Here is a 25,199-nt window from a genome sequence, read left to right on the forward strand (position 1 = left end):
AACCAAATGTTGTTATTACAAGTGCTAACTGCAAACTGTAAATAAATTACCCGGTAAAAATTTTCGTATCGCGTGTGCGTTTTGGTAATCATTTATATGCACTTGCTGCGTGTCAGGCTGTGTTTTTATTTTTTTTATATTAATTTTAGTCTGTGTATTATAAATAATATAATAAAAATAAAAATAAATAACGGTTCTTTTAAATCAAAACTACACATATGTAAGAGAGTTCGTGAAACTTAACCGGATGCACTATACACGGCCTACCTGACTTTGCTGTGACATAGGCGCAGCCACTTATGTATTGTGTCGACATTTTTCTAGTATTTCTATTTAAAAAAATTTATTTTCTTTCAATTAAAAAATTTATTTTTTTTTCATAACGGCTAAAAAATTTTATTAATTTTCATAACTTTCTTCACCAAAAAATAGCTATAATTATTTTAAAATTTATACCAACAATTAATTATTAATAATTAAAATTTTATCGATTTTTTTTAGAGTGTAAAATAATTTGTTGTAGGAAATTAAAACATAAATTTAAGTGTCTGTTTAAAACGTATAATTATGTTCAATTTTAAACTTTGCGTCTTACAACAAAAAAAAAAAGTACAAAGTATTTGATTGCGTCTATTATATACACAACTATTACTCCGTTTCGTCGCGTAATTGAAGATGTATTTTTATCAATGACTATTATTTTACGCTGATGTGCGTCGTCATCCTAGTACTAATTAAACGCTGACTCTCACTCGACGTATAATTAAATTAAAAAAAAAATTAATGCCTGTGTGATGTTTTATTTATTTTTTATTACATTGTATCATCGTTCATCGTCAATATATTTTAACTTAGCGTAATTATAACGGCAGTTGGAACAATAGAAATCGATAAATTCAAATCGATAGTTTGAACGACTGGTAATTAAAAGGCTATTTTTTACTGCGGTAATGACTGAGTGATCACTTTCGCGGAAGTGTCCAAGCATTTAATGAGGCACGCAAAGTATCTCAATTTACTCGAATTATTTGACTTTCTATGTAAGCGTTAATGTGTATGTAGGTATTTTAATATGTGATAAATACTGTCCTTAGAAAAATTTACACGTTTCTCTTTTTTTAATGAATGAGAATTAAGTGAATTAATAAATAAATTATTATTGTAATATTCATTCTCATTCTCAGTGGTAATGCTAATAACAATATCGATTTTTGCTGTTGTGTAATATATTACATCGATTCATCAATTATTTTCTCTCTATTTAAATGAACTGAAGGAATCTCTAGATTGATTTGGTAGATTGTTCTGGGATACGATCACTCGGAATTCTAAATCCAGCAATCGTTGTTACACACTAATCAAGATCTAGATCTTTTAGAATGCTAGTATAAGTCAAGTTTTCAGTAACGAGAACTGTTTTTCGACATTTTATTTTTATATAATAATAAACCTGATATATAAAGAAAAAATTATTTCCAGGTAACTGTTTACTCAAATGGTATCAAGTAAATATTTTCTTAGCTTAAGTCAAGATGTTCAGTTTATCTTATTTATCTTTAGTGAAAAATTGTATCTACACGGAAAAAAAAATATCGCTCTCAGAGCCATACTGTAATGCTACTGTAGCTATCCCTACTTTACTAACTGTTAGATTCTTACTAGAGCCATTTAGTAGATCGCTCTGACAGGAATACATTAGTTAGCTAAAATAGCTAAACCGTATTGCTGGGAGAGCCAAACGGAATTGCTGAGAGAAGTAAACGCCTCGCTGTAGTCTCTTATGTGTTGATATATTTCATAACCTCAAAAGTATTTGTTTTGTTTAACGTGAATTCACTGATGACTACCAAATAAAATATTATTTATGGATTGATGCAAATTTATTTATTATATCTAGTAATAAATTAATTTTATAATAATGGATAACTAATAAATTAGTGCATAGCTTATGATTTTTTTTTTATTTTTAAACAAATTTAAACTTAGTTAAAATAAAAAAATTATACTGAAAGTTTTTTTTCTAATTTTTAGACATTTTTTTTTAATTATAATTTTCGTATATTTATTTATTATTTGTTAAAAATTGTCAAACTTCTGATTATAATTTTATTTAATGACGTTAAAGTTAACAGTCATTTGATAATTTTTTAATTTTATTTAACAAATAAATTTTTTCTGAAAAATTATTTTTTAAAATTTGCATTTATAATTTTTTAAAATTTCTACATGTCAATTTTAAAAAAAATTTTTTTTACCATAATTTATTTGTTAAAAAAATTCTAAAAATTATTAAATATCTGCTAAATTAATTTTCAATCATATTTATTAGTGATAAATAATATGGAATCATGTTTTTATTTAAATTATAATTTATTATGATAATTATCAAAATTTTCTATTGACCTTTTTATGTCATTTAATTTAATTTTTTTATTCAATCAAAATTAAATAAATAATTTCAAATCCATCAATTAATAAATATAATTTTTGAAATTATTATTTATAAATATTATTATGCATTGAAATCATTATTTATAAATATTGTTATTCAGTTAATAGATATTGGTACGAGTGTATGTGGTTATGTTAGACGGCGCCGTTGAAAAATGTAGTTAGCGATTCTAGCTAACTAAAGTATTCCTACCGGAGCCATACAGTATTGCTACTGTAGGAAAACGTTTTGCTGTCGTAGCGCTCTACGAGTAGCTCTCTAGTAGATGGCTCCAGTAGCAATATTTTTTTTTCCGTGTAAGAAAAATTTAAGATATGATCTGCAATGGTTTTAATTTTTTTTCGTCTATCAGTCTTAAAATAAATAAAAATATATGTAAAAGTTAATTAAAATTACGTAGAAGAAAATTTTGGCTTTTATTTGAGTTTTAATGTAACACCCCCACGGAAAAATTATATAAGAAAACATATAGGAAAAAATATTTCTATTATTGCCGAAAATGTATATCGACGGTCTATATAATTAGCAATCGGTCTAACCGCTATAAAATAAGGAGTAATAACTCCTTATTTTTTAGAGGGTAAGTTTTTAACATTTTGATGTAGCAATAGTCCAATTATAAATTATTTGAATGATTCAAACCAAAATATTATACCTTTATTAGATATTAATGATATTTAATGGTTTTTTAAAGTGATAATAAATTTTAAACTAATTGTTTTTTTCGTACAAATGGAAGATTCCCGAAAATGGAGTTAAACAATTTGCTAATTAGAACGTCGATATAAAGAATTGTTTTCATATATATTTTTTTCGTAGGGGTTGAATTAGTTAAATTATAAATATCATAAAAAAAATTGTACCTTGCCAGCAATGACAGCCTGTACTGATAGCACATTAGCAGCTCGATGGTATTCCAATACTTCTCCTGGTAGCACATGACCGACACCTGGGTCGAACCACACAAGTTCACCCTATAACAATCATCAAACAAACTATTTAATACCACTCAGTCCTTATAAATAAAAAAAAAAAATCAAACAAAACAAATAAAAATTCCCACTTTTCTTAATTTCAAATCCCCCTTAACAAATTCTTTAGTTTTATCAGCATCCTGACTCTTTTTCCCCGTAATCTGGACCTTTCTTCTCCCCGTACAAAACCCGAAAATCGAAGACGAGGGAGCCGGAGATACCGATCTCGTGCTGTTTATATCACTCAGGGATCTCGTGTGTTTGGTTGTCTTAACAACAGTTGCACTTTTTTTAAACTTCTCCAACCGCGAAGTTTTCGTATCAAGCTGTCGATTTTCCGCAGTCCTTGACGCGATTCTTGTCGGAATACTTGAACTAGTGCAGCTCGAAGTTTTCCGGACACTTTTCATGTAAAGAGGCAGTGTCGTCGAATGAGTCTGTTTCGCATCACTTTTGTTCTTTGCATTAGCATCAGTAGATCTTGACTTAACATTGTGCCAAGTACTGACTCTCAAATTAGAATTTTTCGACTGCACAACACCCTTAATTTTGTTTTCACTCTCATTTACACTCCGCCTGATCACATTCGACTCCTTTGCACCCCCAACATCCCCTGAATCTTTATCCCTATCCCTAGTCCTTCTGAATTTGTCATTTGCTTCCTTGCTTTCTTCAACACTGCTGATAATTCTTCGTCTTGAAATCGCACGATCTTTCATCAAGCTTGGTCCCTTTTTATCACCTCCATCAACCTTGTCCTCTTGATCCTGACCAGCCGGTTTCGACGTCGATTTCCTCAAAATTGTCCCCGATATTTTCTTACAGTCCAGTTTCATCTCACCAGCCAAATTTCTATAACTCCTAATCGTGTTTTCTTTTACTGAATCAGCGTCCAAATCTCTGTAGTACTGAAGACTTCCCGTCGATTTTCTGAGAATGGACTCCCTCGAAATCGCCGGTAAGGACAATTTTCTTCTGCGAATTCTCCCATAAATCGGCGCCTCCCTACTCGCGGATTCTTTAGGCTGCCTAAGCGCGATATTGTAATGCGACTCGTAGGACAAATTTCTGGTAGTATGAACGATTTTCGGGAGGGTCGAGGGTCTTGGTACGAGATCACGTGTGGCGTCTCGTAGCCGATTGGAAACTGTAAGAAAATCAGCAGCCGATCTGGCACCTTCTCTTCTATCAAGAAAGCCCTCTCTCCTCTTTCCGGTATTGCAACTGCTCCCGGCATTCTTCACATACGCGGAGGATTTTAAGAGTCGCGAATCATCCTTTCTCTCCGGATTGAAGATAATCCTGCTAGGAGGCTCCAGTAAACTATTGGCCTTTCTTCTAATCGCAACCTGGACCGGGGTCCTGGGTGCCTCAAAGCTGGTCCTGCGGTTCAGAATTTCCTGTCGGGAAATCCTGCGATTTTCTATCGGGAAACCTCTTTCCTGATTATACGCTAATTTGCCTATCGACGGCAAAGTTTGAGGCCGTGATTCGACGTAAGAATTTCGCCGATCATTTTCAATTCCCGGCTTCCAATGCTGCAGTGTCTGGGTGAATTTTTCCGGATTTTCCCGACGTCTTTCCAAGATTTCCCGGCGAGATATTCCGTGACTGAAATTACTCCGTATATTTGACCGAAGTGCTTCCGGATTGCTGAATCTTTTGACGACTTGCCGACCGGATTTCGGGACATCATCATTCAGTCCGTGGTGATACTTTTTGAGTGGATGATTAGAAGCTAGGCCTGCTTGATTAGGATCTAGGTTTGGGCCGGGAAGGTTTTGCAATCCACGTGCGTTCAGTAACGGGTTGTTTCCCTTGCTCGATTTCGTGGACAAACTTTTTCTGGTTCCACGTTCTAGTTTTATTCGCTTCAATGACTCCATGACTATGGTTATGGCTGTATGACTGTCGGGCGATTGTGGTCATCGCAAATGTAAATTCGACTGAGCTGCGAAAGTCAAACTGGGCTGGCCTTTCACCAAAAATCCATTTACCCGCATTTAGTTAGTTATATTTGTAAACATTGCGTCTCACATGCGTAAATTCCACATCTAGGCGCAGCCGAGATGTTTTCTTGATCGAAACGAGTTACGACTCTCGAGAGCCAACTCACTTCCGCTTACTTTGAGGTCATTGCACGAGCTGGTACCGGGATTGCCGTACCAGTGGCCTCTTTGTAGTAGAGTTATCTTTCGCGTTTTCCACGGCTGTATAAAATCTAACACTACTCTCCACAAACTTGTTTTAGTTTCTCAAAATCAAAAATCAAGCCTTTTTCCACTACTCGAGAGGTTCTATGAACAGCAGCTGGATGAGAGACTAATTATTTAATGATTAACAATTTTATTTGTGATTTATTAAAAAATTGATTAGCTCTTTAAATAAAAAGTTTGTTAATAAATTTTATCGGCTAATCGTCACAATTTAAAAAGAAATTTAAAAACGTTAGAACTAAATCATTAAAAGAGGATTCTAAATATGAGCCAATTTTTGTATAAATTGGTTAGAATTAAATAATTAAGAAAAATCATTCAGATTCTAATAAGGACTAAAATGTTTGTTTTAGGTATAAAAATTTTTGTAATAAGAAAAATTGATCAGAAAGAACAATATTTTCATAAAAGTTAAATTATAGAAAGTATAAAAAAATAAATATGAATAAAAAAGTAACAAGTTATGCTTGTCTTCTAATAGTAAAAATATTCTACATTTATATTTAAAATTAAATATTCTTAAACTATAAAAAAATCTTCTCTTCAGAAATATTTTCAATCAAAAATTTTATGTACAAAAATGCCGTTAAATTCTTTAAATTTCTGAATTCATTAATAATCAACATCGGTTCTTTTTGTCAATATATAAACAGCAGCTTTTTAGCTTCAATAATAATTTCTTTCATCAAAAATTTAAATTACTTTCAATCATCGTAAAAACTTAGACCATTTAAATTAAATTAAATTTAAGTAAATAGGAGTTAATAAAAGATCAAAGTAAAGCTATAAATATATATTTTTTTTTTATAAGAATAAATTTGTCTCTTAATCCAGCCTTATTAGTACTGAACTTCCAACAATCGTAAGATTATTATTATTATTATTGTATGCGAACAATAATGGGTAACAGTAGAATCGTAGATGTTAAGTAATACATCAATAGGTTGATGCACTGTTCATGACACTTGATCAGGGTCATCGTACGCCGGAACCGCAAGTAAATCAGAAGCAGAAACAGAAACAGAGACAGCCCAAGGTATGCCACTGTCTACTGTCTGTACAAACTTGGCCACCAGCATGCGGCGTAAAAGTAGCATAGACACACACTTGACAATCAAGACACGAGCCAACCGATTTAACGTCTCGTATCGCGAATTTTAACTTTAGTTAGACCGTGAGCTACAAAAGCTCCGATTGGGTCCAATGGGTCACTGGTTCGAAAAATCTGGCGCCATATCACGTACCAATTGATAACGGTCTTGTTACTCTAAATTCAAATTTAACTCCATTTAACTTCTTAGATAACTTCACTAGACTCTACACAAGTTTCGCAGAGTGAAACTTTTAGGCACAAAAAACATGTATGCAAATATCGATTCAGCAATAAAAATATCCAGCCTAGTCTTCAGGATGTTCGATACGCAACTGGAGGCTCAAGTTGTTTCTTCCAACTATTGCTCCTGTTGTACAGTGGCGTAGATGGTTTTAATTAATTCTTAAAGTTAATTGCCCGTTCATCGAGGCGTTGGATCTTCGTAATACAATATATAAATAAATACAATATAATATAATTTACAAGAACATATAATTTATTCTATGTCCTCCCACATGAGCCGCTGAGATTAATGCACAAGACGCCGATATGCTTCTATGTTTTCCTAAAAGGTCGCTGGTTATGTCACTGTTTTGGTATATTATTTTATCAAGCAAATAAATAGCGAAAAAGTAATTGTTGGCGCCAATGGATCGAATGCTTTGGGGTGAAACCAACCGTGGGGTTCTCTTATATAAATTATGCGCTAAATAACCAGGCGTATGAGCAAGTGCATTAGAACGGGAAATTTTATAATGCTAGTAGCTAGTAGCTACGATAGTGAGTCAACTAGAGAGGATACCAATTTCCCTGGTGGTGTTGTAAGTTCTATGTTGTTGAAAAAATATTAATTGTTGTTACTACATAGATGTGTATTCATTAATCATCATTCATCATATTTTATAGAAAGATTTATTTCGATAATAACTGTAATTTGGTTTATATTAGGTTTTTATTACAATTAAATTTTCAAATAAATCCTTGTAATAATGACAGTTTTGCTGAATCGAAAACAATTTTTTAATTAGTTTATTAATGGTTGATAAAAACTTTTATAGCATTTTTGGATTCATGAAGGTTTGATGAAAATTAATTGTCAATACATTTTTTTAAATTTCGGCTAAGTTGTTGTTACTTGTAAACATTTTTAGAAAATTTTTTTATTTTATTGAACCCATTTAAGAACTGTTTATTGTAAATTAAAAAATTGTTTTTATTATTTCCTTAAAAGAAGCTCTTTTTGGTGTTTTGTTCATAATATCTTCAATAATGGACAAGATTAACAAATTTTTGTTCCTTCATGCACTTTTCAGAAAAAAATTTTTCAAAATATTTTTACATGCACTTTTTTTAATTTGAAATTACAAATAATTTTTAAATAATGAGTTTATTCTTAGATGTTCTTAAAAATTACCTGTTTTATTTCTAAAAATTTTGTTTTCTTTCATTCATTATTTCTAGAACCAATTTTTGGTAAATTAAACATTTTTTCTTCATATCGGTTTTTTTTATTGCTTGTAAAACACTTTAAATAAATAATAAGTATGCTTATTTGTTTGAAGTAAAATTTAATGTGTTAACAGAAATTTATTCGCGCGTGTTTGTTAACATGCCATTTTAAAATATCAACAAACCTTGTGAAATCAAACAAATCTTTTCATAATAGAATGATGATGTTACAAAAAATAACTTAGTTCGAACAACTATATTTATATTTATGGTCAACATTAAGTTTATTTTTTGTTGACAGAAATATGATAAAATAATCGCCTACGGAATAAAAAGAGAATTGCTGAATGTCATTGGAAAGTAGTGGGCACGTGCGAACGACGTGCAATTCCTTACACAGATCATTGACTTCTGACTTGGTAATGTAATGTAAGTGTTATTATACCACGCTTCATCATTGATTCTGGCTTTTTATGTCCACAAATGTAAGGAGTTAAAGATCTTTCATCAGTAAGTCTAAGTACACGCAATTATGAATCAATTGCCGGAAGCGGGTATACATAATAGGAAATATAAAATGTAACGTAGGCAGTAGGCCTGTAACTGGTATAGTAGCATATAATAGGGGCTTAATTGTTGTGTTAATATAATTAAAGATGGATAGGATTCAATTTGATTTTAATGAGGAGTTGAGGATCCTTACCACTTGCCACTCGTTGTACATCTTTGGAAATAATTAGAAATCCGGTTGGGTTGATTTCATCTTCTATATTCTGTACTCAAGAGGCTTCCGATTTCTTAAAACCTGAAAAACGAAACGGTTTTATTTAGAACGTTTTCTCTGATATAGAATATATGTTTAAGTGTTGATGATTATAGATAATAGATGAGAAGAGACAAAAAATTGTGAGAAGACAGTTTTTTTAGTTCGAGTGATCTTAAATAGTATTGTTGAAATAGAAAAGTCGGTAAGGTAATAAACTTTTTAATATTTGTAATTATAAATAGATCGTAAAAAATTTGTGGGGCAATGGAAGTTAAATGTGAAATTTCTTCTTTACTTGTTCAATTTTTTAGAATGAAATTCCAGAGTAGAGACATTTTTTATAAGGAGGAATTTAAATTGTAAAATTAAAAAAAAATATTCAAGGAGTGAAAAAGATCTAATAAATTACAATAAAGCTTCACTCGGCTCAAGATAAGAAGAAGAGTGGAATAGTCTTACAATTTTCTGCCTTGTTTTGAACTTGATTTCAAAATTTAAGTCTTGTGTTAATTTAAAAAATGAATTTATTCATTACATCATATTGTATTGTCTTGTCCATATCTTGTTTTAGTCTTACAGTAATATAATTTTCTTGTAGAAGTTGAAATAATATACACAATTGAACAGCTTTCAAATAGTTGATGTTGATTTGAAATGAATTTTATTTATACTAAAAAAAGCATATTGCTATTGAATCTTTGAAGAGCAAAAATTAACTGTACAATATTCCAAGTATATTAGATGGATTTACAAGTTACACTTAAAATTATTTATTATAACTTTCAAATTTTGTTTTCTCTATAAGTATGTACGTCAATTAACAGATCGTATTGAATACACATTGGTTTATTAATTGATTAATATCTGGCTGGCAAACATCTAAACGATATTCCTCTAATATCAACGAAGGTAGAAAAACTAGTACAATTTAATTTCAAGTATCCAATAAAGGCTAGGAAATTTTTTTAAATTAAATTCTGCATAAGATAGATATATTTTTGAAATAACTTAATAATAAAAAAATAGCATTTAACATGAACAGAGTCTATGAAATTCCAATTAAGTTAAATTTTAGGGTTGGGTACTTTTTATCTAATTTATCTGTTAGGAGTTAAATTAAAAACCAATGTCAGATGAGCTCCTTAAAAGAGTAAAAAAATTGATTTTTATTTAAAAAAAACTTAACATCTCAGACTTAACTCTCTAGTAAGGCGAGAATTCAGCGATTAAACGCCTTCTGTCGGAGATTTTTAATGTTACCCTTGGTCGAAAAATTATAAATGAACATTTACGACCACATCAGATTTAATATGGACATATTAAGTTCTAACAGGACATAGCAACTTAGATATGTCACGATATGGCGCGATATACCCATATCTGGCTTAATATTGGCAACTTTTAGATCAGCTAAACTACACATAGGCATATCAGGCTACATCAGAAAATTTTTTCACGGGTATCGAATTACAATCTCGTCTAGACACAGAGATTCTTAATAAGACTATTTCACATATATTGTCTGAGTTCTTTTCAAACCTAAATTAAAGGTTTATTCCATGCTTTTGATGTCGAAAACAGGAAAAGAAATGAAATAAAAATTTTGATTTTGAACTGATAAAAAATAATTTTTTATTTATATTTATATTTATACAACCTGATAGGCCTATAACCTGATAAAAAATAATTTTTTAGAATTTATTTAGAAAAATCTCTACAGAAAAACTATTTAATCACTAAAATTTGAATCAAAAGATTTTTATAAAAATATTTTTTATTTAATTACACAAAGTGAGTGTTTATAATAAATAAATGTCTCCAGTTAGATATTGCAACAAGTAAGCGAGCGAGTATGTATTTCACAACATTATGGTGATTCGGGTTGGTCACCCTTGATCGGCACGTAGGTGCAGCCGTAGTTAATATAACGAGTGCGGAGATTGAAAAATCAACGCAGAGAACAATGGCACGGAGTGGGTTTAAGATATCTTTTATATAAATATATATATACAGATCCAAATACAAACACAAGAGACCCCACTGGGCTGCCGGTCGTTTCGTCACGACCAACGATTGTGCATTGTACCTTTGAAAGTGAAGATTCTTCTAGTCAATTGTATACATATATATTTTTATACTATATACACAAGAATACCATTTTTAAATCTATTTTCTCTGCTTTCTTGATTTACTAAAATAAATTTTTTTTTTTTTTTTCATTGTAGTCTTTCTTATCGAGGAAAGTTTATGACAATGAATCCACACTAAATCGTATTTCTATCCATTTAATATAATATTGTACGGAAAAGTTCAAAGTCACGCTACCAAATAGATTGGAAAGTGAAACTTAATAAAAATAAATAAAATGGAAATAATTGATTTATTTATATCTGACAAATTAAGCAATTATTTTCTTTTTTATTAGCACCCGACGCAGCTATATTTGATCATGATGTTGATAACATCTAATAGCTTTTTGATTATTTATATTCTTATAATCAATATGTGCCAAGCGGTGATTCCTATTTGACTTTAGCTATAGGCAATGATCCTATTAAAATTAATTTAAATAAACCAAATAAAACGAAAATATAAATTTTGGTTAATTTTTGAGTTTTTCAAGATTATATCTTTAATATAAAATCTTTTGATGATGATAAAAATAAGAAAGACTCGATAAATAAATTTTCAGAGAGATTTTCAACGCAAAACCTTAAATTTTCTCAACAAGTAAAAAAAATGTGTTTAAATATCGATAAAAAGGTGATTAAAAATCGATTTTTTGGTCGGACCCAAACCAATATCTTCCCACTATGCAGAAAAAAATGTTGTCATAAATATTCAGCATAAAAATTCTTAACACAAAATTTTTTGTCGCAACGACGCAAAATTTTTTACTGTTCAATTTTTGAAAATGTTCAATTTTTCAAAGGAACAAGTTTAAAAAATGTCTATTATTGTTTTTAATATTGTTATTTGTCATAAGATTAATGAAATTTTAATAATAATTCAATATTAACGCTTATCTAATCCTCTAATTTAACTTTACTAGAAAATCGAGCGTGGTTTTATCAAAATGTTTATTATCGACAATTCAATTAATAAATATTTTGACAAATTTTAATCATTAATATTTAACCGTTGCTATAGTAACCGTTGCCAAAGTGGTTACCATTGCAACGAAAAGCGACAACAATAAAAAAGTCACATCAGCTTTTTAATAAAGGATTCTTATAGATAATTTTAATTACAACGTTTCAATAAGCAACGTTATTTTTTAGATCACCAAGAGGGCAGAATTACTTGCTGAAACGTTATGATTAACATTGTCAAATTGAAGGATTAAGTATGTTTCAATATTAAATTATTATTATTATTTTCGAATAAAATAAAGTAGATGATTAATATATTTATGTAGTGAGTACATATTGTTAAAATATAAAAGATAATATACATTAAAGTGGCCTTGTATAGGCCTACCATTCTCACGTGAGAATTTATGTTAGTGAATGGCCATAGTATGACAGAGCCTGCCTTCGATATAATATATATAATATAATACAAGTATAGAGGTATCCTGATGAATCTAGACAGAGCTGCAGCAGCAGTCGAACGAGAATCAGGGTTTCCTCGAGCAGATATTGAGGTCAGACAGAGAAAGCAGCTATTTGTTGCGGTGATACAAGCCTTATTACGCAACTCATAATTGGCTTCTTATATTAGCGTATTTAAATCCAGATATTCAGTAGATTGAGTAGTGTATAATACAAATACCGGAAAACTAATGAACCGCACGTATATCAAATTTTCACGGAAGTTTGCTTCTGTAGAATACTATATTATTTTTATCTGTTTGTCTGTTATAATTATTGAATAATTCTGAGTCCAGAGTTTAGTACATTAAAAAAAAATTTTTTTTGGTTTGTAAAAATAATCCATAATAAAAAAAAAGTTGAATAAATATTATGTTAATAATATTAAAGTACATACAAATATGTAATTTCAATAACGGTTTTTCATAATTTTCCCATTGTTGAAGGAGGATACCCTGCAGTCACGTTAATTTTTCTGTGAGAATATTTCTGAAGCTGTACCATATATCTTTTTATTGCAACTTCTAAACACAACTATTAATTCAATTTACCGTCTCGGGCCGTAAACAGCTAATTATAAAAAATAATAATATTTAATTGCTTGGATAAATTATTTGTCATATATTTTTAAATTAACTAACGTAAGTTAGTTATAAGCGCTCCTCAAGATATAATATTATATTTGCAATCTTCATATATTTACGTAAATATTAATATAAATAAAAAATGTAAATAAAAATGCGGATGTTTTACAGTTTAGAGTGTGTAATATGAATTATTACATTTTATTACACAACAAAGTGTTTGAAAAGAGTTAACTCGAGAGTTAATGACAACGTGACTATGAGGATTTAAAAATTACGACGGTAAGAGAAGAAGAGTCATAGTCATAGTCATAATATAAGGACAATCTCGCAGCTCGCGGTCGATGCAATGGAGAAAGGCATTCAAGGCGATCATCTTATCGTCGGGCGCATTGGCGCATACCGATATCTTATTAACTATATTGAAGATTATTTTCCGTGTGCTGATGATGGTGATGAAAATACTGAGCTTCAATTTAAGAACGCATGATTTTGCTTCACACCTTTTTGATTTATTTAATCAACGGAAGCATTGAAAATATTGATTTCAAAAACTAGTTATTGTAGTCGATATGGTTTTTTAAAATCATAAATTTACACAAGTGTAAAAAATCATCAAGGTATTAATCATAAGTCACGAGTAAAAAATTTCAGATATTTGTGATTTATTTTTTTATTTATTTTATGATTCAATGAATTGCTGGTCAATTATTTTTGCAATAGTCGTAAGAATTTTTAACTTCCCGCTAAGAAAATCAAAGATTTTCAAAAATTGGGAAGTTATTGTTTTTATCCCGTTTTCCGAAAATCGAGTTTTTATCAGATCTTGACGTTTTGAGGTTCTAGGAAGCATCCCTGACTATTCCCGCGATGGTCTGTGTGTGTGTGTGTGTGTGTGTGTGTGTGTGTGTGTGTGTATGTGTGTGTGTGTGTGTGTGTGTATGTAAACCTCTCATAACTTTTGAACGGCTTGACCGATTTGATCGCGGTTGGTACCATTCGAAAAAGTTCGACTAAACTTAGATTTTGAATATAAGTTAGACCGATTCGGACCGATAGATTTGGAGAAATCTTAAAAAAAACTGCGAAAAAAAATTTTTTCAAATGTAGTTTTTTTTGAGTAACTTTCCGACGGCTTGGCCGATCAATTCCAAAAACTAATCAGCTCTTAACATAAAAAAACCACGTTGACGAAAGAAATTGAAAAAAAGTGTTTTTTTCGAATTACACCGAAATTTCCGGTTTGATCAATTTATGTTTAAAAATGTATCATAGAATTTGAAAAACTGCGTCAAATGCCGCCAACCGCGTGAAAATCGGTTCATTCATTCAAAAGTTATTGCGGTTTGAAAATTCCAAAAATAGTGTTTTATTAAACTATTATCAGACTTTTGAGCTCGGAGAGCTCAAAACTACACGAAAATGATATCTTTGAGCTCTTCGAGCTCAAAATTGTAATACGTGTAATTTTGAGCGCTTAGTTACGAAAGTAGCGGGAAGTTGCAGGGATGGCCTTCAGGGTCAACCGTTTTCCTAATTTTTTTTTTAATTTCTAGGAATTTACTAGAAAAATATTTCAAAAATTGGATCAAAATTACTATAATTATATCCCTACAATATGAAATTTATGATTGAATTAAAATTAGTCTCAATATGAACAAAATATATCTAATTATCGAAAAAAAATATGGTCCTTGATTCCCGAATGGTTAAAATTAAAGCGCGCGTAGACCTTAATCGAGAACTAATTTGAGGAAATTGCAGTGATTTTATCAAAAAACGAAAATTATTTCCGGTGTGTACTGTAATTTTTTCATCAGGTGTAAAAAAGTAGACCGCAAGCAGGAAATCTTACAATACCAAATTTATGGTTCAATTGAAGTTAATTTACTCTCAAAATAATCGAAATATATTGAATTATCAGTAAAATATGGTCACATTCCTTATTGGCTAAAATTAAAAAGTAATTTAAATTCTTCACACGAGTTAAAGTTCGTAAGATTAATTTCGTCAAATAAAATTTTGTATTAATTTTCCTTCAATTTCTAATTTAAAAATAAAAAAAAATTTATGATTTTTTATTGAAGTATTTTTATGACACATAAGTATGTAAATGATAACTATAGATATGCACAAAGAAAAAAATGAATACGAATTTAGTAACCAGAAGAGCTCAAGTTCGAGCCCGGGACGGATTAGAATTTTTCTCTTTTCAATAATACTGTTTATTTAGATTATTAATTCAATATCTTTATTAAAAATTATTGATAAATATTTTATAATTCAAAATTTTTTGCCATGGTTGTTAACTTTAATGAAAAAAAAAAAGAAAATATAAAGAAATTAATGAAAAGTTATGAATGTTATTAATAATAAATAATAATTATAATAAATTGCAGTTAAAAAGAAATTCATTAGAATAATTTTATAATATTCAAGATAAGGTAAAAGCCAATGTTGCTTAAATTTAATAAACGAATTAATTTCAATCAATTTGTCGATTAATTGACTGATAAATCTTTGAATATTATTACCAAATTTCAATGTCAGTTACCTCTACAAATTTTTAAAAAGAAATAATAACTTTTCTCCGTATTTAAGTTGAAGAAAAATCACAATTCACAATTTTATTGAATTTAAATTAATTAAAGATTTCGAAATCATTTACATGACTACATTTAGCATCAAACTAATTTAATTCAAATCAACGCAAAAATTAAATAATGCCATGAGTTATTGACTGTTTACAATAATAGACACGCTTGTGGTTTTACAATAAGGATATAAGGAAGTAATTTTAAAGGAAAACTTAAAATCATTTTCACGATACACAATACCAAGAATTTTTATGAACATTACGACTTAGAAATGTCAAAGATACAGTTTTCATTCTGTCATAATATTATAGTTCAAATTATCTACCTTCCATCATATTAAGAAAAGAAATGAAGTGACTATTGTAATTCTAATATAATTAATTTTCCTTTGGCGGCTGTTTAAAAATGTTCAAAGGCAATTAAATTGAAAATAATAAAGTCCAACTGTTTAACTTTTGTATTGTTTAAGTATTTCTCACTAAGATTATACTTATGCATAATGTATGTATATGTAAATTGCGGAAAGTGTTAATAAATAAATAAATAAATAACTATAATTGTAAACATGAATTCTAAAACGTTTTATAAATTTGTCGCTTTAAATTTTAATCAAAGTACTAATAATAATCATCATAATACTTTTAATTAAATCATTAGAATTGTAACTTTCAAAGGTCACAGACCGCGAAATTTCAAAATTTTATGATTGCTTAAAACTAAAAAAAAACCAATAAAAGGAGTCATACTAATTAGTATTTTTTAAAAACAGCAGTTCGGCAGTAATAACCCACGATTCATTAAAAATAAAAACTGAAAGAGCGTATATGAAAAGTCTAGACCATGTTGCGTGATACACGCCATTTTACAACCGATCTGAATTGAAAGTAAAATCCTGAGCGAAATATTTCCAGCCTTAAAAAATTGGTATCATTCAAAACTAAAGAAGACAATATTAAATAAAAAATCGAGAGTATTAATGACTGGATAGGTGGTAAAAGTTATTCTCAACGAAATTCCGATGTCGTTTACGATGAAATCACCCAAGAATATGAGAGAACCGGTATTCCCGTTGGAAGTTATTCAGTTTCCGTGGGACGATCGCGTTCGTGGGAGCACCGTGGCATCGAAGTCTCCAACCTTCCTTTACTTGTTAATTCTCACTCACCCTTACAATAACTTATCAATTATTTAAATTAATAAGCTTCTAAATCATTAAATCACTTTTTTCGATCAAAAAGATTTAGATTTAAGTTCACTTTTGCTAAATAAAATAATCAATAATTTATTTTATTATCATTACTTTATTTACCTTGCCGATTTATCTTTAACTGAAGATTTGCACGTTTAATAACTTGCCCACTGGTAACAACTGACTAAGCAACACTCTGTTTCAGAACCGACAGAGAAAGAAGACCATTAAATAATATTAAAAAACGTCCACGAAACTTTTATTACATTAAAATTATACTGATGATAATATTATCAACAGACATGCACTGGAAATCACTGCTCGTTTTTATTTTTTTTTATTAAAATTTATTGAAACTTCACTTTTTCTTTAATAAAAAGTATCGGTAACAGAGTAAAAGTTGACAGCGCGTCTACAGGAACGATTTAAATAATTGAAAGACTTGGGACGACTGTCTACCTCTTGGATACGGATCACTTTGAGGTATGCAGTCGACCTCGCCTCATAGGTAGTTTTCCTCACCACCGCAGGGCGCCACTATCCGCCTTGGTACCGTTATAAAAGACATTACAGGTGGCTGTATACCTGTAACCTGTACAATCAGCCGTAGCCGTAAACTCTATGCTAGAATGCTTCGTTGTTGATACACCCGTATAGTTACAGTACATGTTTAAATGTATAAATTAATATGCAGTAAGATCGGTATGAATTGTTTAAAACTTGATAAATAATCATCTAGACTTGTAAAACTCCGCCGCTCGGTAATTTATCTCACATATTATGATTTCAACCTCAGCCATTTAAATCGGCAACTTTCGTTATCGGAACTGTGAATCTTAACAACTCACTATTGTACCTTGGGGTTTTTAGTTTTACTTTATTTGCCGCTGGTATCACACAGAATTTTATCAATTCATTTCAATACTTTTCATTTTATGGAGTTATTATTTTTCATCATTTTTTATTTTACTTGTCTGAGGCTGATTGAAAACAATGTGTTGCAGAGATTAGATTTATTTTCAGTCACGATCCCGAAAAATTCTGTTATGTTGGAATTTCATAACATTGTATCCTTATATATGGTTTATTATGATGCAATTAATATTAGGATAGGTGGAAAAAATATTATTTAATTTTAAGGTCCACAATATTTGAATTCATAAAAATTTTATTTAGAATTTTTTTCCAAGTTTATTAAAAAATATAATTATTTAGAGAAAAAATTTTGAACCACATCAATTTTTCAATAAAATTTTTTTTTTGAAAAAATTAAAAAAAAATCAAGAAGTTTTTTAAGTATTGAAACCTTATTAAATAATATTAAAATTAATTTCAATATTTCTGTATAAAATTTTAATTAATAACATAATTTATAATTGCTAAATTTTTTTTCAATGTTTGTAATATTTTAAAAATTTTGTTGATTGAAAAAATAATTTATTTTATGAAATATATAGCGTCAAAAAGTCAAACTTACAATACATTAAAGGAAAAAAATTTAATCGTTTAATGAAAAATATTTCGTAAATTCTGGGAGGTAAATATGGTACTAACAATGTAAAATATTTACCAGTAACGATTGTAAGAAGATCCGGTCACGCTCTTTTTTAATACGTACTTTTCTTTGTATTGAGCCGGCAAATTGATTTTTTTGACATGAAAGGTTAAAAAACTTGACGTTTAACACGGCTAATAACAGCTCGGTTGAAAGTATTTGAGAAACTGGAAACGTTATTGAAAAAGGCAGGGTCAAGTACCTGCTCCGAGCGCATAGACTTTTCTTCACGGGTCAAAAATGCCCTTATTACCTGCTATGTTGGAGTCAAATCGTGACTCATTCTGTTGGAACATTTACGCATTTTTTTTTCGTTTTTTAACTTCCGTTACAGTCAAAAAGTTAGCTTTAATGTTGTGACGTAAGTGATGCCTGGAAAATTTAAAGGCCCATAGTGTAAAAATGACATGTAACATCAATTTTAACTATAAAGCACTCAGAAAATAAATTTTTTTCACTAAATTTTTGAAGATTAAATTGTGAGTAAATTATAATGGAGGTTTTACTTGTATCACCTGGGCAGTGTTTTACAAGGGAGGGTGGGGTATTATTTCTCACTTCCTTTTGTTACATAACACACTTTTTTCCCAGCTCTACTTTGTATTTACTTCCATCATTATTATCACTTCATTATACTCACTACTTCTTTTGACCCCACCCTCCTGCATGTCGGGATTTTTTCATTCCCAACACACACTTCTTAATGCGGCTGTGGACCGACTTGTGCCTTCTGTACCGCATTCACCCTGATCCTTACCACTCGGGTATTAGAACAGAAACATGGGGAAACCACAGAGAAAACCTATCCCTGATAGCCAAGTCGGTCGCAACTTTCCGTCGATTTACTGCCGCAACTTGTCACCAAGTTGGCAGCAAGTCTTGGAAATGAACTCGGTTGTTCACCAAGTTATCACCAAGTTGTCGGCAAAAATTGCTTTCGAAACTCTTTCGCACCAAGTTGACGACAAGTTTCTCAAGAAATTTGGCGACATATTGCGGCAGTAGATTGGTCTTGTTTTTCCCAGAAACTTGTAGCCAACTTGACGCCAACAGTTACAAATTCGGAAGTTGACCGCAAGTTGTCGCTAAGTTGGTGGCAACTATCTGACACCAACTTGGTTGGTCTGAAACTGTGGCTATCAGGGATGTTAGTACAGTCGGAGCTGGCCCTGATAGCCAGAGTTTCAGACCAACCAAGTTGGTGTCAGATAGTTGCCACCAACTTAGCGACAACTTGCGGTCAACTTCCGAATTTGTAACTGTTGGCGTCAAGTTGGCTACAAGTTTCTGGGAAAAACAAGACCAATCTACTGCCGCAATATGTCGCCAAATTTCTTGAGAAACTTGTCGTCAACTTGGTGCGAAAGAGTTTCGAAAGCAATTTTTGCCGACAACTTGGTGATAACTTGGTGAACAACCGAGTTCATTTCCAAGACTTGCTGCCAACTTGGTGACAAGTTGCGGCAGTAAATCGACGGAAAGTTGCGGCCAACTTGGCTATCAGGGGGGTTAAGTCTACAGTGATTGATAAGAAATTCTTCTTTATCGACCACTGGAGCATTAGGCCCCTCTCTTAGTGTACAGAGATCCCTCGCGCTAGCCAACGCTGACTAGAGTGATCACTCATTCAAGTTGTTGCTTAAATGGGTGATCGCCCAAGTCAGACGTGTGCCGCCCGGCTATCTCTGCCACCTCCAGAGGCCTGGCAACATAACGCACATATTTTTATTTATAATCACTGAAAAATATTGGTGCGTACCGGGATCGAACCCGGGTCCCACTCTTTCGAAAAGCGGGCACCGAACCGACCAGACTATTGCCAGCCTCTGTGAGTAAATTATTAAAAATATAAAAGAAGAGTATAAGAGAATTTTCATAGAAAATTTAACTCCTTAAAAAAATTTTTCTTACCAACTTCATCGCACGTTTCATATTTGAGTCAAAAATTGAATGTTAAGATCAAATGATAAACTTTGCAGTATAGTTTATATAAGCTTCAAAGTTTGGTTGTAAGTAAAATATTAAAAGTACGAATAATTTATTAGAATCATTTTTTTCAGAAAAATTAATGCTCTATAAAAAGAAACTATTAACAATTTTTTCGTATCTTGTATCTTAAAGACACAATTTCAATTTTAAGTAAAATAGCATTACATTTATTATCACACGAAACAATCTGATATTTTTTCTTTAAAAATTTTTTTATTGACATACCTGCTAAGTGTAGATCGAATTTTTATCAATTATAACTCAAATTTTTTTCCTCATAAAACACATTTAAAGTAATCTAAGGAATCACTGTGCCTTTGTTTGAAATAGAGCATCAAATATTCACATAATAACTTAGTAAAAAATTTATTGGTAAAAAATAAATGTATTTAACACATCAAAAATAAATATATGTTCATAAATATCACAATTTACTTAACATTTAACACGTGCTACGATCACACCTCTTGAGACACCAAATCATAAAATTTAAGTTTAACGTCGTAAATTATTCATAATCATAGCTATCCTTTTAAACACTAAAAATCAGTGAAAATTTAATCTTCTCTAATATGATGGAATTATTAAGTTCTTCGATAAAAAAAGAATTTTTATTTTCTTAAAATTAACGAGCTTGTAAAGTTGAAATGAGGCGTCAAATGGGGTCATGCCTAATCGTATGGGCCGTTGTCCTCAGATTATGCACACGAAATTCTAGTGATTAAACATACATGAATTCCTCAGATATTGAGAGACCTTTGACTCGTATTCAAATAAAGTACGTACGTATTTAGTATATCTGATCTCATGTAATATCAAACGAAACCGGTGGAAAAATATTTTATTAATTAATTATTTTTTAAATATTTTCTTATGGTACTCTTATACATATATATGAGCTATGTATGAACGTGAATATGAATATCAATTGTAATGATAGATGATATTAAACAGCCAATTGTCAACATATTTATTATTTATAAATAGCAATGCCAGTAAAACGCGTGGATCGACATTAAGAAAATTATAGCTGTGTTATTAGTGATAATAATCGTAAATGAACTGGTGAAATAAAATGGCAAGTTTAAAAGTATATAAAGTACGAGTAAAAGAGTCGGCTGACTTTCACCATTATGGATTGAAGTCGAGGAAATGTTTTATAATTTATAATTTATCTATTGACGGAATAATTGTCGGCATTAAGAAGGAAAGAGGGAGAGGAAATGGAAAGGAAAATAAAATATTAATTTGAATCGAATGATATAGATTTTGATTTGAGGATTGGGGACCAATTAGATGGACAATTAACGAGAGTAATGAGGACAAAATGTGACCTCATACCTTATGCTTATTATAGATATGCAAACAATGCAGTAGATTTCCATTCACCGTTAATGTGACATTCATTTTGAGAATAAAATGTATTATGATTGTGGTTCTGATTATCATTATGATGCATGTGTACTAGGAAAATAATTACATCTACGGCAGACATTTTTATTTACCGGGTTAATAACCTGAATACTAATTGCAATTAATTTCTCTTTCATGTTAAAGAATTGAGGATAAGTATATATTTACAAGATTTTGCTATTAATTCATAATTAATAATTGGTTTTACTATATATAGTTTTTAATATTAAAAATGAAAGAATCATTGTTGGGTGTTGGTAAGTAAGGTGTTCAAATTATCTGTGTATATGCCTTGTTAGCACAAATGAAACGAAGTTCGTGTAAACCTACGGCCGGAATTTGACGTAAAGTTCGACGTACGCTATAACAGTAGAGCAACAATTGTACTTATAACTGTTGACGTGAAGTTAATGTTAACTTTCTGTGACTTTGCGTTAACTTTGAGTGAACCTTTCGGAAAATTCCGGCAGTAAATTTACACTAACTTGATGCGTAAGTTAGTTGCAAATGCAGAGGTTGACGCGAAGTTAACGTACACTGATAGAAGGATTTCTTAGCATTTAATAAGATTTCTTTATATTTAAGAAATTATTTCTTAAACATCATTTCTTAGTATTTAAAAAATATTTCTTAGTATTTAAGAAATATTTTTTAGTATTTAAGAAATATTTCTTAGTACTTAAAAAATATTTCTTAAATACTAAGAAATATTTTTTAAATACAAAGAAATGATGTTTAAGAAATGATTTCTTAAATAAGGTAAAAGCCCCAATAGATGATCACGTACCAGTATATGATCACTCCATGTATTTGTATATCTATATTCACAAATATAGGTATACAAATACATGGACTGATCATATACTGGTACATGATCATCTATTGGGGCTTTAAACTTACAAAGAAATTTTTTTAAATACTAAGAAATCCTTCTATCAGTGTAACTTAGTTGATGATCAACCCGTGCTAACTAGGTGATTTAAGCGATTCTTACGCTGGTAAGGGAGAAAACATAAAGAGAAGAGTATCGATTGTCAGGTGAGAGTCTTGAAGAAAACCCTGATAGCCTCATGGAGTAAAATATATCGTGTTATCGGATGCCTGTGTAGTAGAAATTCTGTATAATTGGAACTTTGGGTCAAAGATACACTGTATTATGGAAATCTGGGCAAATAACGAATTCTGAGTAAAAGAATTGTGTCCAATAATAGGTTTTCCAGTTAGCATAAATAAAGTCAAGTTCACGTAAGCTTGCAGCTACAGTTGTACTTATAACTAGTTTACGTCAAGTTAACGTCAACTTTGAGCGAAACCTTTCGGTCAATTCCAGCAGTAAGTTTACGCTAACTTGATGCATAAGTTAAATTCAAGTTCTATGAAATTGTTGCAAATGCAAAAGTTGACACGAAGTTAACGTAAAGTTGATGTAAACCATTAAACATCAACTATTTGGTTGTTAACTCGTGCCAACTAGGTCTGGGCAATCGGATTATGGGTAATTGATGTCCACCCTAATACCTTGATAGCTAGCGCTTTCTTAGAAAGTAGTTGACTTTCAGCAGTTACAGTTAACTTAACATCAAGTTTGCGGTAATTTTTTACTGAATAACAGTTGTAATCAAATTGACGAAAATCTACTGTTGCAATTTGAATACAAGTTAACAATCAAACTTGTCGTTAAATTTCCTTTTAACTTTACTACAACTTGCACAGCAAGTCTTGACATCAAATTGCAGAGTAACTTATAGGCAATTTAAATGAAACCGCTTGTTTTTCCAACTCTTCCCGTCAAGTTGGCTTCAAATTGCGGCAGTAGATTGACGGCAAGTTTCAGTTATGGTGGCTATCAGGGTAAAAATTGAAATTAAACTAAAAAATCGAATCACAGATGGCGCCAATTTGTCAAATATTCTCCGTTGAATTGAAATAGTCATAAGCGTTACAACCGGTTACAACCAAGACAATTTGAGTAATAAATTACTCGTAGCTATTATTGATTAATTGTCCTCTAATTAATACTTTTAATGACGCTTGCAAATTAGTATTAATGATTAATGATTTTAATTATTATTTCCGACAATCAAATGTTGATTTGCTGATTCATCATTAACATTATTATTATTGTTGTTGTTGTAATTATTATTATTATTATTAATATTAATATAAACATTGTATAGAATAATATTATCAGAAATATACTGACTGGGATATTGTTTGAACATAATTCGCGGTTTTCTATTGAGTTAATGACCTCACATATGTAATTAATCTTTGTAATTACACGCGATATTAACATAACGATACGACGTCTGACATAGCTATGTAGCGCCGCCGGTTAAAATTGAATCCTCATGTAAATCATTAACTTTCGCTTGAATATAATAAATTATTTCTCGTTATCAAGATTAACTGTGACAAGTTTATTAATGCATATTATTGTAATAATAAAAATGTAATTAGCTTTGACTGTGAATAGAAGAATGATACGATAAAAATAACAATACATTACCTTTTCTTTGGTATTGACCCAATATAGATATATTGACCATGTCGATACTCGATACAAGTACAATACAATATATGTAATAGTATAAAGAACAGAATTGGTGGATGAATGATACGCCGTATTATATATATATATATATATATATATATATATATATATATATATATATATATATATATATATATATATATATATATATATAATACGGCGTATCATTCATCCACCAATTCTGTTCTTTATACTATTACATATAGGTATTATTATAAAGTGTACATTACCTACCGGAAGATGAAGCTATTTTTTCCGATTGATATGGATGAGACGCTCGAATTTTGATGTACGCTCAATTTCAAATGGAAAATCATGCCTGGATTGGATTTTGTACGTGAGCTGAAATAAATTAAATGCCGTAAGTTTTTCGCTCGTTCAAATCAACATAACACCATGTCCATCATGAATTCACAATTTATAACTAAATCAAATAATATTGCCCGATATTTTTTTATATTTGTACTGTTATTTATAGTTTCTTGTTGATAATTATACATTAATGATTGAAAATTATGTCTTTATGCAGAACAAAAAATTATAAACGGAGAGAAAAAATTTATTTTGAAAAAAATGAACATTTTTGTGACGAGAAATAAAATTATTGAAAATTTACAACAAATTGATTTCTTGTCACAATAATGTTCTTTTTTTTTTCAAACGAATTTTTTTCCCTCAGTGTAGATGAGAAGCATAAGATTTTTTAACAAAAAGCAGTATTTTGAATGTTTATATTAATAAAAATTCATAGCAAAATTTTGCAATAAATTATGAT

At 30.2% G+C, this 25,199-nt stretch overlaps 1 protein-coding gene across 1 annotated transcript in view; it reads right to left on the reverse strand.

Moving 5' to 3' along the window:
* Positions 1-17,397, reverse strand: part of LOC123269467 (unconventional myosin-XV) — a 67,529-nt gene extending 50,132 nt beyond the window's left edge. The window contains exons 1-3 of the mRNA XM_044735179.1: positions 17,034-17,397; positions 8,888-8,989; positions 3,316-3,426 (exon numbers count right to left, since the gene is read on the reverse strand). Of these exons, the coding sequence (XP_044591114.1) occupies positions 3,316-3,426; positions 8,888-8,908 (132 nt within the window). The 5' untranslated portion in view covers positions 8,909-8,989; positions 17,034-17,397. The remainder of the gene's footprint in view (positions 1-3,315; positions 3,427-8,887; positions 8,990-17,033) is intronic.
* Positions 17,398-25,199: the final 7,802 nt, after the last annotated feature.

This window comes from Cotesia glomerata, linkage group LG7 (assembly GCF_020080835.1).
Source record: "Cotesia glomerata isolate CgM1 linkage group LG7, MPM_Cglom_v2.3, whole genome shotgun sequence".
Lineage (NCBI taxonomy): Eukaryota > Metazoa > Arthropoda > Insecta > Hymenoptera > Braconidae > Cotesia > Cotesia glomerata.